The following is a 17657-nucleotide window of genomic DNA, read 5'->3' as shown; positions in this document are numbered from 1 at the left end:
TCTTTGTGTTGCTTGCATTGTCTTGATTCCTTTCAAGCTTCATAGATAAGTCGGCCTTGATGATGTAATTCATTTTTATTTTATGTATAAGGACATTTTGGTAGCATGTATGCTTCATGTACTGGTATCACAAAGATAAGCTTTAAATGCCATGTCACAGTTCTTCCATAGATCTCCCAATGTCTCGGTCTTCAAACTAGGATACGAGCCATAGAGATGAATTTTGGAAGAATTTGGTTTTCAAGAGAGATGTCTTATGTACAAGATGTCATATTTTTGTCCTTTAGATGCCTCATCCACAGGGATAGCAATGTTTTATAATAAACTCAAAAATATCATAGGCATGTTGTCACAATAAGCTTGAAAGTCATAGGAAGGTGTTGTCATAGTGAAAAGTGTTGCCACTAAGATGAAATTTATGCACCTTCAATTTTCTTATCATGGTCGTTACTACAACTAGATCTTTAGGCGTGAGATTACATTCATAATTTGATTCCTTTTTCTCCTAATCAGAGATAGACTTTTATAGTTTAGTATCTTTCCACAAGGTTTTAAAATTTTTTATCCCTTCCACTAGATACCCAGACTTTTTGTGGTCTTCAAGACAAAAGGTCAACTTCAGATGTCAACAGGCTTCTGTATTTAGCATATATTATGGTGTAATGTTCCTTAGGTCTACTCATAGGTTGCCATAAAAATTGGATAGAAATTCATTATATGTAATTTTAAACTTCACTTCTCAGAAAATTATGTATGTCATGTATAGTTTGAATCTTGGACGGGTGTTTTGTTGCTTGGTGTCATAGATATACCTTCCATACTTAGTCATAGGGAGTTGAAACAATATTTACATGCTTCACACTTCTTATCATGAAATGTTGCAAGCCTCGAGAATTCCACAAGTGTATAGTCAATCAATTAGCTACGTCACAGATATACTTCATAGGGACATTGGTGCTAGATTTACTACAAAGAAAGATACCACAAGAACTCGCATCTTGGAGAGATGTGTCACCATAGAATCTTTTGTTACAGAGAAATATATTTCCATAGACTCACACTACATGTCCACAAGAACTCGTGTTATCATTATAGAAATAACTCAAAATTTGCAATTGCTAATGAATTCAGAGTGAAAACAATAGACACAAATTTATTCTACTCAATCTGTGGAAGGTAAAACATACAATAGAAACACATGCAATCATTCAATCATAATGAACACAATATTTTTACTAGGGAACCCAACTGGGAAAAACCCCTCTGTTTGTATTATATCATATGAGAAAATTGATCTAGTACAATGATATCTTCAATCCTTGAAGCCCAACCTGCACTGCAATATTGATCTCCTTCTCTTGAGTCTACTCTGGCAAATACTTAGCCAAATATAGACCTATTTCTCCTCTTATTTCCTTGCGCAATTCCTAAAGTAATTAACTCCTAGAGAATAGGAAAATTTCATATTTTCTTGTGCAATTCCCAAGAGAAAAGTCTCACCTACTATATGCAAACATTATACACTGACTAGTATACAATAATGATTACATTGATGCATTTTCCTCCATTCAACTAGGCAATTCAAATTGCGTGCATGAATAGGGCTATTTTTAGTAAATTGACTAGTTAACTGAGAGATCAATGAGTTAACAACATTTACAACTACACAACTAAACCCCTATTGACTCTATTCATGACTAGAGCTCAGATAATTGAGTTTCACTAACTATAACTCCACTAGATTACTAGATCTTAGCAATCAACCCATGCACAAATCTACTTCTTGCCCACAAACTCAAATTGATTGACTTAACTAAGTGACTTGGCCATGTCACTCCTACTAACTACAACTCAAGTCATCCTGCTGATGTGGAATTCGAATTTCTCCATTTGACTAAGGTACAAGTCAAATGAAGCCTTCTCTTGCTACAATTTAACAATCATAACATAACTTGCATTGTAGGAATTCATATCACTTAGCCTTAAGTCTTTGGGCCTAATAGATGATATATGCTTCAAAATCTTTATTGACATACCTCAGATTGTGCCTCAGAAACTTTATGCCACATACCTGAATTGTTCTTCCAAATTTCCTCTAATCTTTGAATTATAGTTCTTCTTTCAAGGAGATATGATATAGTAATACCTTGGAGACTTCATATTTGGATATGAAAGGGAATGCTTTAGATATGTAAATTTTGTTATGTTATAGAATTCAGATGCCATAAAGGTATGATGTCACATAAAATTTAAATCCTCATAAGAAGTATAGTCCTTCACATGTTACAAAGAGAAGATGCTACTGAAATTTGTATGCCACAAAACTCGTATGTTATAGAGATTTGGACTTATGTTGTTAATATAATCTTTAAACCTTTCTCTTCTTTGATAGAGAGCAATATAACTGCTACAAGAGTGTCCTCAAATGTAACTTCTGCAAGTGTGCCTTGAGAAGGAGAAGGCTATTGTAGGAATGTCTTCAATCATGCCAACAAAATGTGATCTTCATGTTGAAGGAAAGTGTAACTAGGTTCGGTCTTCATAAATGTACTTTTGATATTTGTATTTATTCAAGAAAAGAAATATTATTTTTATAATATATGTCAATGAGTTTCTTGCTCATTGAAATAGGTCTAGCACTATTCAAAGTGCTATAGGTGAGTCAAACAGTCAAAACAATAAGTTGAAGACCTTGAGGGCATGTTATACCTTATATGTATATGTATTATGGTCAAGAGAATACCTCCAAGCAAAGTCACAAGAATCCTCCAAGCAACGACATCCTTGAAAGAAGAAATCTGAAGCATAAAAGCAATCCTCAAGTCGGCCTAAACGCAGTTGACAAGCTGGCCTAAATATAGTTGACTAGTCAACCTAAAAGGAGTAGACTCCTATATATGAGAGTCATTTCACCCTCCAAGAAAGTGTAATTCATCTTTGAAATCAACGCAGAACATAAGTAAGTAAAAGCATAATAAAATGACAAGAGAAGGAGCCTCTAGTGCAGCGTACAAGGAAGAGACTAGAACAAAGTTGAAAGAATTGTTTTCTAGGGTAGAAAGCAGTCACACGTGTGAGAAACAAACCTCTTCCTGCAGTCACAACAACACTATATTTACAGTCACATAATATCTTTCGTTGGGCAATCTAAGCAAGCCTATAAGGCCCCTCACTCAAGTGTAGAAGGTGCTCTCACAAATGAAGGAGGAGGATGTCTACACCATGGAGAAAACAATGACACGTGCGAAGGTAAAGAGGTTGTCCTTGTTGTCATAACAACCCTCCTATTGCAGTCCTACAAGTTCATTGATTGGTGAAGACAAGAAAAGAATCAACATATGGAAAGGGTATCATTAAAGGCATCTTCTCTAGAGCAAGTACAACAAGGTTACAAACAAGTTGAAAGAAGAACGAAGTGCTGGAAGGAGGACAAAGTGTCGGAAGAAGTGTCGGGGTATATGGTGCAGAAAGGAGTGAGGTCTTGACTTGTGCTTGGAGGATCTCTTAGTCAAGGGTCTAGGGTTTATCATTGATCAATAGAAGCTTCAATAAGATAAATTCACTAAAGGGTTTTCCTCTCAAGAGTAGAGAGGTTTTGGCCCTGGCAAAAAGCCAACATCTTGTGTTCTTGTTTTTATGTTTTGGTAGCAGTTTGATGAAGTACACAAATATGCACTAATAAGAAGAAGAAGAAGAATAAGCTAACAAGAAAAGTAAAAAGACTCCACAAATTGTTATCAAGTAACGAAGAATCATACTACACTACTTTGCCCTAGATTCTTCAACACTTCAAACTGCCTTCCTTTTACTTTACATTGTTGATACCATGTTGAGAAACCAAGAGCTAGATAGATTAGGGTATGGTTCCTCTTATTTGATAAATACTTGTAATTGTTTGTTGGTTTCTTATTAAATTTATATTCTCTTCATCAAGCAATTACCAAAAACATGAATATCACACAGAGACGAACACAAGAAATTAAGCTCTAAGCCAGGGAAAAATTGTTGTAAAATTCAAAGTGGCAGCTTATTATATCAATTTTCCTTAATCTTAATGTTTGCTTGTGAACTTAGTTAGTCTTCTTGTGTTCTTTATTTGGATCTTTTCATCAAACAAATATCAAGAATAGAAACAGATACAACAGAGGACACAAAAATTAGGCTCTCATTCGGGGCAAAACCCCTCCAAGGGGAAAACCCATAAAACTCTTCTCTTCTTATAGAATTTGCTTCCAATGAAATAAAAAATACCTATTCCTAAACCAATTCCTCCTCCAAGTACCAAGTCATCCTTTCCAATAAGTCCTTTCTTGATTCAACACTAATCATCTTCAAACTACAAGTTCAGCCATGTAGTAGCTGCAAAAACCCTAATCCAACTTCCTCTTGAGATATTCCTTGAGCAAAACAATTTTTCCTAAGGTAAAAAGGTCAAGACAACATATTCTTCCTTCCAACAATAAGAAACTACACTTCCTATTGTTGCAACTCAGATCTACAATTTTGGCTTCGTTTGTAGTTGCATAAATGCAAGACTTTCACACGTGTGAGAGAGAGATAGCCCAAAACAAGATTTTCATCTTTTCTTTCTTCCTCTAGAACGTTGTTCTTCTTGTCTTCTTGCTTCCCTGCTATAGATCAATCTGTTTCCTTCAAATCGAACTTCTTGGTGAGTGAGTCATAAATGAGGTTGAATTGCTCTTTTATATAGCCTTTCCAAGGGGTCAAATTCCCTCCTTTAAGCTAACTTGAAGCTGCCAAGGTCGACTTGTACTTTTGGAGTTTCCAAGAGTCTCTAGACTCTAATTATTTTTCCAATTACATTTTCCCGCAAGGGTCTTATAAACATGATGTTGACTACTTTGACTCATGACAATAAATCCTAAGAACTAACAAACCATAAAAGCATGAAGAACATGCTTTTACCTAGAAGATCATAAAAAATGAGCATGAAACCCATGCTTTAATAATAATACATTTTTAATTTTTCTGCTCTGCTGCGCGCGCGACTGCAACCCGCGATCGAGCCTCGGCCTGGGCCGCCTGAACGAGCTTCAACATGGACCCTCCGGACCCTCCCGGTGGGGATCCGGACCTGCAAAGAGCTTTCTCCAACCTGGTAAAGTCACTCCCTCCGCAAAGACCTAGACCAGCAGCAACAAAGTTTGTGAAGAAGCTTGATGTATTACAGGAAGTTCAACTGCCGCCTACCATCCCACGCATGGCAGCCATTTCCCTAGCAGAGAAAGGATTGATTGGGCAATTTACAGGATTGTGGCCATCACCCAGAACAGTGCAAAGGTGGGTTGAACGAAACTGGTCGGACAAGATCCAGGGTAAAATATCCATCAGATTCTGTGGCAGAGGATATTTTACTTTCCATTTCGAAACCAAAGAGGACAAAGATCTAATATTCAGGAATGGGCCTTACTTTATGGACTCTAGGGGTCTCTACCTCAACAAATGGACCCCGGATTTTGATCCAGAACTTGATATACCGAATGTTGTACCAGTCTGGGTTAGACTGTCGCACCTTCCCCTTCACTGCTGGGGGGATGACTCGGTCAAAGCAATAGGAAATGCGGTTGGAAAATACATAGACCGCAGTGAACCTAAAGACAACATGCAGGCGTGCACGCGGGTTTGTGTTGAAGTCGATCTGGGCCGAGGACTGCCGGAAGCGATCAAATTGAAAGTTGATGATTGGTGCCATATTCAGCAACTGAATTACGAGCAGATACCCTTCAAATGCAAGGTATGCCATGAATATGGACATTTTGCAAATAGATGCACTAAAATAGTTAATGTAGATTCTGATGAGCAAGATGGGCAATGGGAAACTGTAAAAAATAAAAAATCATCTCCTCCTCTCAAGTCTATGGATCTTGATGCCCCTGGTCCTTCCCAGCAGCATCCTTCCTCCCCTCGTCTGATTCCCGATCCTCCTCTCCCTCGTCCTTCGCGATCCTTCCTCCCCTCGTCCTTCGCGATCCTCTCTGAGGCAGAATCGGGGCCTGATGTCCCTTCCACAGATCCACCTCTTCATCTTTCCCCCCCTCTCATCATGCAGCCCTCTCCTGATCCACCCTCTTCAAGGATTACCAGGAGCACTTCAAAGGAACATGGAGCGCCCAGTGATGTCCCTAAAAAGCAAGGGCCTGGCAGGAAATCAGCCAAGCAACAGAGGGATGAAAATGCTCAGAAAGACATAGCACTGGGCACCCAAACTCCAATAGAGACCTTCATTCTTGGACATTTGGAAAAAGAAAATAGTAACAAAGGCCATGAGAGGCGAGCACCTCTCCATGTAACCAGTAAATCATGATGAAAATACTAACTTGGAATAGTAGGGGCTTAGGGCACCCCTCCAAGCTAGCTGCCCTCAAGGACTTAATTCACAGTGAAAACCCTGAAATTGTTCTTATTCAAGAAACAAAGCAAGATCAATCAGAAATGAGTAGAGTAATTAGCCAGCAAAAGCATTTTAATGGATGCGCAAGCGAAGCAAGAGGAGCCTCAGGTGGTATATTAACTATATGGGATAGCAATAAATGGATCTGTGACTCCACCAGCGTTCACCAGAACTGGATTCGAATCACCTTAGAAAGTAAAACTGGAGGCTCAAAGGTAACAGTTTATAACGTATATGCTCTGAATCAGTACAGAGAGAAAGAAATGTGTTGGAACACATTGGAAGCAAGTATAGAAGAAGAGCAGAACAACAATCTCATTATAGCAGGAGATTTAAATCTGGTGATGCACGCTAACGAAAAAAGAGGAGGAAATTTCACTCCTGATCCATCCAGAAGTCGACTAGAGGCCATCATGCAGGAGCATGACCTTGTTGATATCAGACCCAAAAATCGTAGGTACACCTGGAGCAACAGAAGGATTGGCGCCGGCAATATCATGGAACGACTTGATAGATTCCTTATAAGCATAGCATATCTGTCCACCTTCTCTACAGGTCACTCAAACATCCTCAATGTCTCTGCCTCTGACCACTACCCAATAACGCTTACTCTTCATAGTCACTGTCAGCTAGGGCCTATACCCTTCAAATACTGCGCCATTTGGAACCGTATCCCAGTTGCAAAAGATGTGGTGCGACAGGCTTGGGTTCAACATGTAGAAGGTTCGCCAAGTTATATTTGGGAGACAAAATTGAAGAGAGTACGACAGGCTTTAAAAAATTGGGCAAAGAACAATTACCAAGAGCCTGAGATGAATAAAAAGAAAATTAAGCAAGATCTAGAGGAAGTGCAGCAAAGAATCGAAGTGCTTGGGCTATCTCAGCAAGCTAAAGAACAAGAAACTAGATTATACTCACAGCTGAGTCAAACTATTAGGGATGAAGAAACAAAATGGAGACTGAAATCAAGGCAACTTTGGTTGCAGGAGGGAGACAAAAACACATCCTATTTCCACAAGCAGGCCACTGTTCGAAAGGCCAGAAATACAGTGAGCACGATAATGGATAATGAAGGGAATCGTTACAACACTCAGGACTCTATAAAGGAAGCAGCTACCAAGCATTTTAATAATCTTCTGACTGAGGACAAAGGTGTGGAGGAGTCTAAAGGAGTCACACAAGAAATGAACAACAGTCTCAGAAAAGAAGTAGAAGAAGAAGAAATCCAAGCAGCAATTTGGAGTTTACACCCAGATAAAGCGCCAGGACCTGATGGATTTCCCATTTCCTTTTATTGAGAATATTGGCAGATGATTAAAAAAGATCTCTTAAAGATGATTCGTTGGATACTAAAAAAAGGCAAAATGGGGGGATTTACCAACTCCACCTATCTGGCTTTAATTCCAAAAGAGAATCGACCTTCCACTTTTTCAAGATTTCGGCCAATCTCTTTATGCAACTCAGCATATAAAATAATTTCAAAAATTCTAGCATCCAGGCTTAAACCTCATCTCCCATCCTTGATCTCTGAAAATCAAGGGGGCTTTCTCCCCAATAGGCACATCACTGACTCTATCCTTCTTGTGCAAGAGGCCATCCACTCGAGCTTAAGCAGAAAAGAGAAAGGGTTCGTTCTAAAGCTGGACCTTGCAAATGCTTTTGATAGGGTAAGACATACCTACCTGTTTGTTGTTCTTCATAAAATGGGGTTTGATCCCTCCTTCATCACAATGGTCAAAGCTTGTATAACGGAACCTTGGATCTCCCCTTTGATTAATGGGAGACCGTGTGCAGCCTTCCAATCATCTCGTGGCCTCAGACAAGGCTGCCCCCTATCTCCTTACTTGTTTATCCTTATGGCTGAATCTCTCAGTCAAACCTTGGATTATAACCGGAGAATAGGTCTAATCACTGGCATCAAGATTGAGCAAGGAACAAAGAACATCAATCATTCTCAATTTGCAGATGATACTCTCCTAATAGGAGGAGCATCCATCACTATAGCAAGGCGCTTTAAGAAGATTTTGGACCAATTCATGGATTACTCAGGTGGGAAGGTCAACCAGATAAAAAGTTGTATATATGGTTGGAATACACCAAATCATACCATCCACAGCATTGCAAGCATTTTTGGAGTCTCCTGCAAACTAGTCTGGAACCATTTCTCCTACTTAGGGATGCCAGTAAGTATGGGACCGCTGAAAGCTGATACCTGGAACGAAATCCTCGACAAAATAAAGAGAAAAGTGCAGCAATGGGGCACCATGTGGCTGAACCCAGCAGGACGACTAGTTCTTCTAAAATCAGGTATAGTCTCTCTTCCCATATATCGTTTTTCCTTATATCAAGCTCCAGCTGTTTTCCATCAGAAAATGGAAAGAGCCCTTAGGCATTTTCTTTGGCAAGGAGGGAAAACGGATAAGAAAAAATTCAATCTTGTAAGCTGGAAGAATATAATCCAATCTCAGGAAAAAGGAGGTCTAGGCATCAGATCACCAAAATTGCTAAACTTAGCCCTTGGAGCTAAAATCGTATGGAGGATGATCACAGGGCCTACAACGTGGTGGAAGAAGATCTTAGAGGCAAAATATCTGAGCTGCACAAGGCAGCGACTCCTGGAGACTAATATTCCCAACAGAGATAGTACAAAAATTTGGCAACTTTGCAAGAAGGCTATTACCTTTATGTCCCAGAATATCTCAAAGGTCCTAGGAGGAGGGAGCAGTATCAACTTCTCCACAGACATAATTTTAGGGCAGCATCCCATTGGAACAAAGATGGAGGCAATCCCTGCCATAAACTGGCTTAATGGCAAAGGAATATTGCACTTGGCTCAAATATCACAATGGGACAATCACTCTCAAGCATGGACAGGATGGAAATTCCCGGATCATCCCAGGGAGTTAGACACCAGTCTCACTGCCCTCAAGGAGCACCTACACAACAAAGCCCCAGTCCAAGAAGGCATACATGATGGATATCGTTGGGACCCAACTGGAACTCAATACACGGTTAAAGCTGGTCATCAATTTCTTTGTGACAACACCTTCCAACAGGAAATATGGAACCAATGGAAACTAGTATGGAGAGCAGAAGCACCTCCCAAAGTTAAGTTTTTCATTTGGCTGCTCTTGAAAGGAAAAACACTAACAGCTGAAAATTTAAAGAAAAGAGGCATAATGGGGCCATCCAGGTGCCCAAACTGCTGTAGATCAGAGGAAACAATGCAGCACCTGTTTATAGAATGTCCGGTGGCTGGCGAATGTTGGAAGAAGATGGCCTCAATAGGGGAAGCACCCTGGGAGCCTCAGGCAACTATTGCAGAAACGATTCACAAATGGAGGAAGAATTGTCCATGGAGAGAGAAAAGAAGTAAATTGGCGCAAAGGGTATGGAACATCATTCCTCTAACTCTCTTATGGCGCATATGGTTGGCAAGAAATGGAAAGGTCTTCCAGGAGAAAGGCTGCAACACCAGGATAATGTGCCACAAGGCTAAAATGTTAGCGGTAGAGACAGTCACAAATCACACCAGAGGAAAAATTGATGCAACAAATTATAGTATGGAAGAGAGAAATCTGCTCAGCTATGTATTTGAGAACATTGCTAGCGCTCAGGAAACAAACAAGGGAAGGACAAAAATGAAAGAAACAAATAGCGCATGGAAAATGAGATTAAAGGATGAGGAATTTTCGAACTGGCTGGGAAATTGTAACAGGTTCTGCTTATTTTTTGACGGTGCTTCTAAATCGAACCCGGGCCAAGCCGGTGCAGGGGGCCTAATCTGCAATGCAAATGGAGAGAGCATTCTTCATTTCGAATGGGGGCTAGGAGAGATCTCCAACAACAGAGTAGAGGGATTAGCACTGTATCAGGGCCTCACACAGCTACGAAAGTTAGGGATAAGAAAAGCAGTGGTGTTTGGGGACTCAGCAATAATTATCAGGCTTATGGCGCAGCGTCAGAGCACGCCAAATATACTTCTTCAACAGATAAACCACCGGAATCAGATCCTCCATGCATCAATGGAAGAAATCGCGTACTATCACATCCTACGTGGATTGAATAAGGAGGCCGATAAGCATGCCAACAGGGCATGCGAACGATCCAAGGGCAGCCTGAGCTGTAACAACACCGTTTCATTTCAACCGTTACCATGAGTCTACAACATTCAGTCAACAGCAGGTGTACCACAGCTGACAGAATCAGCGACATCAGACAAGTAATCAGTGCCGATGACAGAGCAGGTAAGGTAGGCAGGATTTGGCTCAGAAATGTGATCAGGATATCGCTTCAACGCATGGGAAACAAGAGAAATTCAGGAGAAAATCATCCTTATAGATTGATTCTATTTGTTGTAAAAGATTTGCATTTGACCATTCCGCGGATCGCCATGAGACGCAGATGGGCATCTTCCCGCTTTCAAAGCGCGCAAATGAACTCTATTTATACCCCAGATAGCAAAATTCTTCAAAACATTAAGAAAGGCAGTTTCTACAGACATCAGAATTTCAATGCTCCCGCCCTCTTCAAATCAGCTCAAGGTAGTTGGTTCAGTGCTCAGCAGAACCGTATCAACTCTGCGATAGCAGTAGTAGCATTCTGCTATAATCGAATTAGAGTCCACAGAGTTCACAAGTTTTGCATTATAGCGGCCGACACCACAGACAGGAAGCATTTAGTGATAATGGCCCGCTCAGAGGATTGTTTCCACTGCAGAGATCTTCAGGTAGAATTTGAGGAACTGAGAGCGCAACAGCACATATTGGAGGATCAAGTCAAAAGCCTGGAAACACGTATGGAAGATCAGTATAGAGTTCGCAATGAGAAATACAGGGCAGAAATCAATCTGTTCCTGCACAGAGTTTCCTCTCTACATGAGCAATACAATAACTTGGCAAATCGTTGCAGCCACGCAGAAGAATCGATAGTAGTTCTCAAGTTCATGATGGACAAAAAGCTCAAGGAAGCCCCTAGCTCCTCCAGTGCAAAGCATAATGAACCAAATCCAAACCCAGAAGCGTCCACAGCTAGGAAGATTAGTCATATAGAGATAGATTAAATATGTTTTGTAGTTGTAAATTTTGGTGTTTGCAATATGTAAGGATTTACAGTAGTGTAGGAAGCTTTAGAGGCAGAAATACTAGAACAAGGATCAAGGAAGGGACCCTTTTTGTAATTCCTTTGATCCATGATGCCCAGGAAGCACTATATGCATAGAGAACTGACTCTTTTTTTCAGTCTATAATATAGCAACCGAATCTTGTCTAAAAAAAAAAAAATAAAAAATTTTTATTTTCTTCTTTTGTTTGTTTCATAGGATACATATTGAAATGAGTACAACAACAATTATGAAGACCGAAACTAGTTACATTTTCAACAAAAACCCCACAAAGGGGTAAACCCAAAAAATCTTATTCTTATAGAATCAAATCAAAGTGAGATATCCAAAACCCAAAACCAAGACCAACACTGCCACAAGTTCATTGAGTTCATTGAGCTAACATTGGTCAAACCTCTGAAATCTAGTCAACTCCTCAAATTTTGGCCCCTTGAATTTTAGGCTTGCAGTACCTCGGAAAAAATTCATGCGCATGTGTAGAACTAGGGCATAAAACTCATCTTCTTTCCTTTGACTTTCCTCTCTCTCCATTAACTTCGATTGTCTTCTTCTTGTTTAGCACAAAAATCAATGTGTATGATGAGTGAGTGAACGATCTCCAAAGTGGTGAAGTTGACTTCTAGATATACATGTCCAGAGGGGTCAAATAGCTGCCCCTAGGGCCGACTTGGTCTTGTGGTTGACAATTTAACTTTTTAACTCAAGACAAAAATTCATTTTCTTTTTCTTTCAAAGTCCAAATGAGACTTGACTCAATTACATTTCTTTTACTTATAATAAAAATTATTTTGACTCAATTGACCCTATAACCATGAAGAACATGCTTTGACTAGAAATAAAATAATAATTATAATTATAATGAATACATCATTAGTTCATTCGAATTATATTATAAAGATCGATACTAGTAACATTTCTAATGCATTTAAGAGAAACAAATAATAATTTAAATTATCTCACTTTTGTTCAATGAAATAGTTTTAGTATAAATTATTTTAATTCATAAAATATAAATAATGATATTTTAATGAACCTACCAATAGATGAAAAAAAAAAAAGGGTGAAAATTGTGTTTTTACTCTCTTTCTCAAAGGCACTGAGTGTAATTTAAAATATTGTTTATTTATTTTAAATGTGTTAATTTAAATACTTGTCGTATTCCATGATTTTAACATTTTCAAATTTGCCATCATTGAAGCCACATTAATTATGGCATATGCATTTATTGTAAGTTAATCACTGCGTTTAATAGATGTTGACTTTGCAATAAATGCAATACGGTAAATTGCATAAAATAGAGAATGATTATCAAAACTAGGCAATATTTTTATATTGCTGATTACGTCCTTTTTTTCAAGTACACACCATCTTTTCTACAACAAGGCTCTCGAGAAATGTTAAATATGCATTTATTCACTCATTTCCATTTAATTGTTTGTTTTGAGTCATAGCACGTACACCTTTTAAAATATGGCATTTAAATACCACCACCATCTGAACATATTTGACAAGCTAATTTTGCTTTGGGTTTCATGTGGGCTCTTTATTAAAAAAATTGGAGATGAAAGGATTAGGAAGCTTCAAGTGCTGGGAGATTCCAAGATAATTCTTGATTGGGCAAACAGTAAATGCCAGATTTATATTCTAGCCTTCGGAACTGTTATTTAGAGAATTCTCGATGTAAAGTTTCATTTTGATGACATCTCCTATTCTCAAATATGCAGGGAATTAAAAACAAACACCGACACCCTTTCAAAAGATGCTCTCATTGCAGGAATGTTATTTTCTATCATAGGAATTCAAGGCTGTTGACGAGGCTGTGGCATTGAGTTTGTTCACAGTTTCTGTTTGGTCCCTATGACCTTGACTTCCATTGTTTAATCTACAAACCCTAGAAGATTGTAATATGTCTATATCTAGTCTTTTTGACAGTGTGGGGGACTTACATATATGATCTAAGTCTGATTTTGGAAGCCAGTGCTTTGTAATTTTTTGATAGGATAGTGGTTGTTTGAGCATTGAACATTGAAACCCTCAGGCTTAGTCAATATACTTTTATTTCATACTAGAAATATCAAGTATAAAGATTTTTTCCTTTGGGGAAAAAATATAGCATGCCATCAATCCAAATTGGTCTCACAACGTCTACAACACAGTGGAAATATGTAAACATAACCCAGATAATTTATTTGTGATAATGCTTAACATATATAAATGCTTGCCTAATCACTTTTCAACGAGCATGATACGAAGTTACCAACTACATAGCATAAGGGCAGTCAATACAAGAATTTTAAAAATTCGTCAAACATTATCAATCATCGTCCAATTTCTAGTGACTAGCCTATGCTTGGACACATGTTTAAAATCGATTTAAATCATGTAATTTTGGATGAGCTCAATCCTGCACACGCTTCTGTTTGAAGACGTATCTTATTTCTTTGGATTTTAACAATTATATTTTAGCACAACGGGTTCATCATTTGAGAAAAAATAAAGGCTAGAACTATCCAAACCAAGAGGGAAATTTTATGTTCAGTTCAAGGCTTCCAACATGATGTCTTCCATGTTTTTCCAACATTCAATAATTAAACCATTGATCTTTCACTTGTCGCAACCATGGCCTCTCTCTATGTATTTATTGCAGGAGTGTCTCAAAAGCAAAGTGACTTTCAATCTTTGTATCTCCCACTTCCCCTAGCAACCACTCTATCCATTTAGTATAAAGGATTTTGATTCACCCTTTAGCTTTCTTCAGTATTTTCACCCTGATTTATAACTATATAACACATTTTCTTCTTCAGAATTTTAAATCGACTCCTTTAATTCACCATTGAGCATGTTCACATTTCAGAACATGGAATATTTTCCATTTGTCCCTGGCAAGAAGTACAATTGCTTTTTGGGGTCAAGGGCCCATATCCACGAGTAAAACTTCCTGCATTCAGTTCTCACAAACCTTTGCCTAGTTGCAACAGGAAATTCCACAAGACTCATGAAAGTGGGTACATTGCCATACACCCATGGTTTTGCATTTTTGTTAAGAACCCATATCCATTAGTAAAGAGTCTTTCGGTCAATTCCCAAAAGCGGTTGTCTAGAACCAGTAGGGAATTCTGTAGGTAAAGAATCATTAAAGTGGATGCCTTGCCAGATGCCTAGTCTGATGTTTTGGCCAAGGACCCATATCCATAAGTAAAATGTTCCTTATTCATTTGCCAAGTCTTGCTTGGATATTGATGCAAATTGCAAAAAAACTTTTTGTTAAGTTGGCATAAAAGGGATTTTGTTGAATCAGATTTTACTATTAGAAGTTCCATTTAAAGCACATCGAAATTAAAGACAAGAAAATCTAGTCAAGCACCCTAAAATATAGTATAATATATGTTTGATGAAGCATCACGTGTTTCTTTGCCTCAAATATCATTCAGTAAAACTTTAAAATTCTTGTATGTTTAAGGAATACAAATAGCTCTTAAAAACATTAACGCATGCAACAAAATAGGAGATAAAGAACTGTACAAATATTCTTTTTTAATAAATGGACACCTAGTTATGTTAGCTCACATCTGATAAACTTTTTGAAATTATGGGTGGCATCACATCTGATAAACATTTCATATTATGGGCAACCTCTTAAGTTAGACAATTTGTTTGAAACCAAAGATTCAGAATTCCACTCATGATCCATTTCCAATTAGTAAAACTTTTCTCCTGGAGACCATTCAAAGCATTCAAGTAAAAATAATGGAAACAGAGCAAAAACATTCCACTCATAAATTTCTACTAAACCCTTGTCCAAAAGCCCATGCAGTCCAAATATCTTAGGAAATGAGTGAACAGATGAAAATGTGCTCCAGTGCTCTTAGAGAAATATAATCCCATGGTTGTTTTGTTATGTGAAAACCAAGTCTTCAAAATTCATAATCTCAAAACTATCATTAAACTATAAGACATTACTCTTAATGTATCAGAAAATATTTCTTCAAAGACTATTTAAATTTTTCAGATTGATGCTGGGAAAAGTAGGTACAATATTTCAAGCACTCACATTCTGTAGATTTCCATTATCCAATTCCAAATGTGAGGATTTGGTTCAACATCAGTAAATAATGTTCATAGCACACTTGTGACATTTAACAAGGTTATCTAGAGATGCTAATTACAGTTCCTTGTATCCACTCTTCTATCTGACTCCCCTTGGTGGGTCCTTGCTATATTACAAGCCAGTTGCCTTATTTCTAAAGTCAGTGCAAATAGAAACCCAAATAAAGAAAACAAACTGGCACTAGAGGTTCACAATTCAAGTTTGGACTTTTCTTAACCATGTCATAAGATGATTACTCATATCTTCATATTACATACTCAAGGGAACGGTGCTTCTCAAATGAAACAAAATTTGAACGACTCCTAAACCTTGACCAGGTCTTAAAAAAATTTCCTTATGCTAATGCAAATCTTGCCATTTACATCTTTCCCTGCTCGTAATGGCAAAATCTCCAGTTTTCCATTACGAACCTTTGCATGTAAACCTGTATATGTTCAATTTTCCTGTCTAGAATCCAAGGTGGGAAAGCTAGGAATAGGAGGCATCTAAACCAACTAGGACTCACCATGGAGAAATTGAACATACTAGAGGAATATAGATCTCACTCTAACTATAATATAAAAATCTAGTCAGTAGTTAACACACATAGCAGGAGAAGAATCATTCGTTCTAACAAAATAATGACTAAGATGGAGCACCCAAATAGGAGGCTAACCGTAGAATGTCACTAAAAACTCCACCGGCAGTAACTTCTGCCCCTGCACCTGGGCCTCTCACAATAAGTGGTTGCTTATGATACCTTGTTGTTGTGAATGCAATGATATTGTCGGACCCATATAGTTGGGCAAATGGATGTGTCTTTGAATACCTCCTCAGCTCTACATGACCCTTGTTAGCAACAGTATCAACAACTCCAACGTATCTAAGAACCTTTGAAGCAAAACACATGATGTTAAGATATTAGTATTTGAAGACCAGCTTAAAAGTTCAAAAATTGAAGTACCCAAAATAAAGCAAATGATGAATGGTCACTGGAAGCACCCCAAAAAATGAAAGCTACTACTGAATTTCAGTAGGAGCTAGCCCAAAACATATCTGTAAATTCCCAGAACATCTTCGATGTGAATTATCAACAAATGAGCAAATAGCAATCAATAATTTGTAATCAAATTTAGAGCTCGTATCTAATTTCATCATACTTGTAATAAGCAGGTTGTGTAACAAGGTATTAAGATACAATGTCAATGAGAAAGTTTCTTTTATCTTATTATCAACAAGGTAAACTATGTTCTATTCTGCCTGCTATTGACATACCTCAGCACTAGAATCTGCATCTTCTCTTTGCTTTTTCATTTCATGATCAAATTCTGGAAGCTTATTCATAAATTCTTCCACAGAAGTGCACCTCTGAAAATCCACCAGATGAATTGGTCACATAAAGATACTGATTTTTGAATTGAGCTTCATCAATAGAAATGCCAGATACTTCTTTTGAGAATAGAGGTGTAAACATATTCATAATACTTATGAATCTGATGATTACTGATAACATCTATGACAGATTCTATGGATTTTTCTAAATTCAACCCCAGACAGATGATGGTTATGGATTAGTTACCTGCAAAGGTTCTGGGACAAGGTTCTGAACAGGAATATCATCAAGCTCTAGCTTTAAACCACACTCCCTTGCAAGGATTATGACCTGCACAAACATGCATTAACAACATGAAGATTAAAAGAACATATTGCTAATTATTTCAAGTTCTATGTGCTCACCATGTCTTTAAACTTCTAAGCAGTGAACATACAACTGGCTCAAATAATCACTCTTTAAAGAATTTGGAAGCAACAGCATTTCAAACCGTACAGTCTGGCACAAAGATTTGATATTGGGGCATAAATGTGAAAGATGTGAAATGTCTAAGGAATATGTAGTACATTTCATCCAAGTAAACATTATTTACTATCATAGATGTATGGAAAAAAAAAATATACACCAGTGGGAAATGCAGAATAAGAGTTTTTATTACACGGAGTACTTCATAAGTTCATACAATGAGGTACATACTACATAC

The 17657-nt window shown here is 37.9% G+C and overlaps 1 protein-coding gene across 1 annotated transcript in view; it reads right to left on the bottom strand.

Annotated features, from left to right (window-relative positions):
• Window positions 1-15829: 15829 nt before the first annotated feature.
• The window catches only part of LOC149142899 (bifunctional aspartokinase/homoserine dehydrogenase 2, chloroplastic-like), a 287370-nt gene continuing 285542 nt past the window's right edge, over window positions 15830-17657 (bottom strand). The window contains exons 16-18 of the mRNA XM_089453184.1: window positions 17201-17284; window positions 16897-16989; window positions 15830-16512 (exon numbers count right to left, since the gene is read on the bottom strand). Coding sequence (XP_089309310.1) covers window positions 16267-16512; window positions 16897-16989; window positions 17201-17284 — 423 coding nt within the window. The 3' untranslated portion in view covers window positions 15830-16266. The remainder of the gene's footprint in view (window positions 16513-16896; window positions 16990-17200; window positions 17285-17657) is intronic.

This window comes from Pinus tabuliformis, chromosome X, assembly GCF_031772625.1.
Source record: "Pinus tabuliformis cultivar Carrire ecotype Pingquan chromosome X, CPIR1, whole genome shotgun sequence".
Classification (NCBI taxonomy): Eukaryota; Viridiplantae; Streptophyta; class Pinopsida; order Pinales; family Pinaceae; genus Pinus; species Pinus tabuliformis.
Note: the sequence above shows the minus strand (reverse complement) of the source record. Positions and strands in the feature narration are given on the sequence as shown.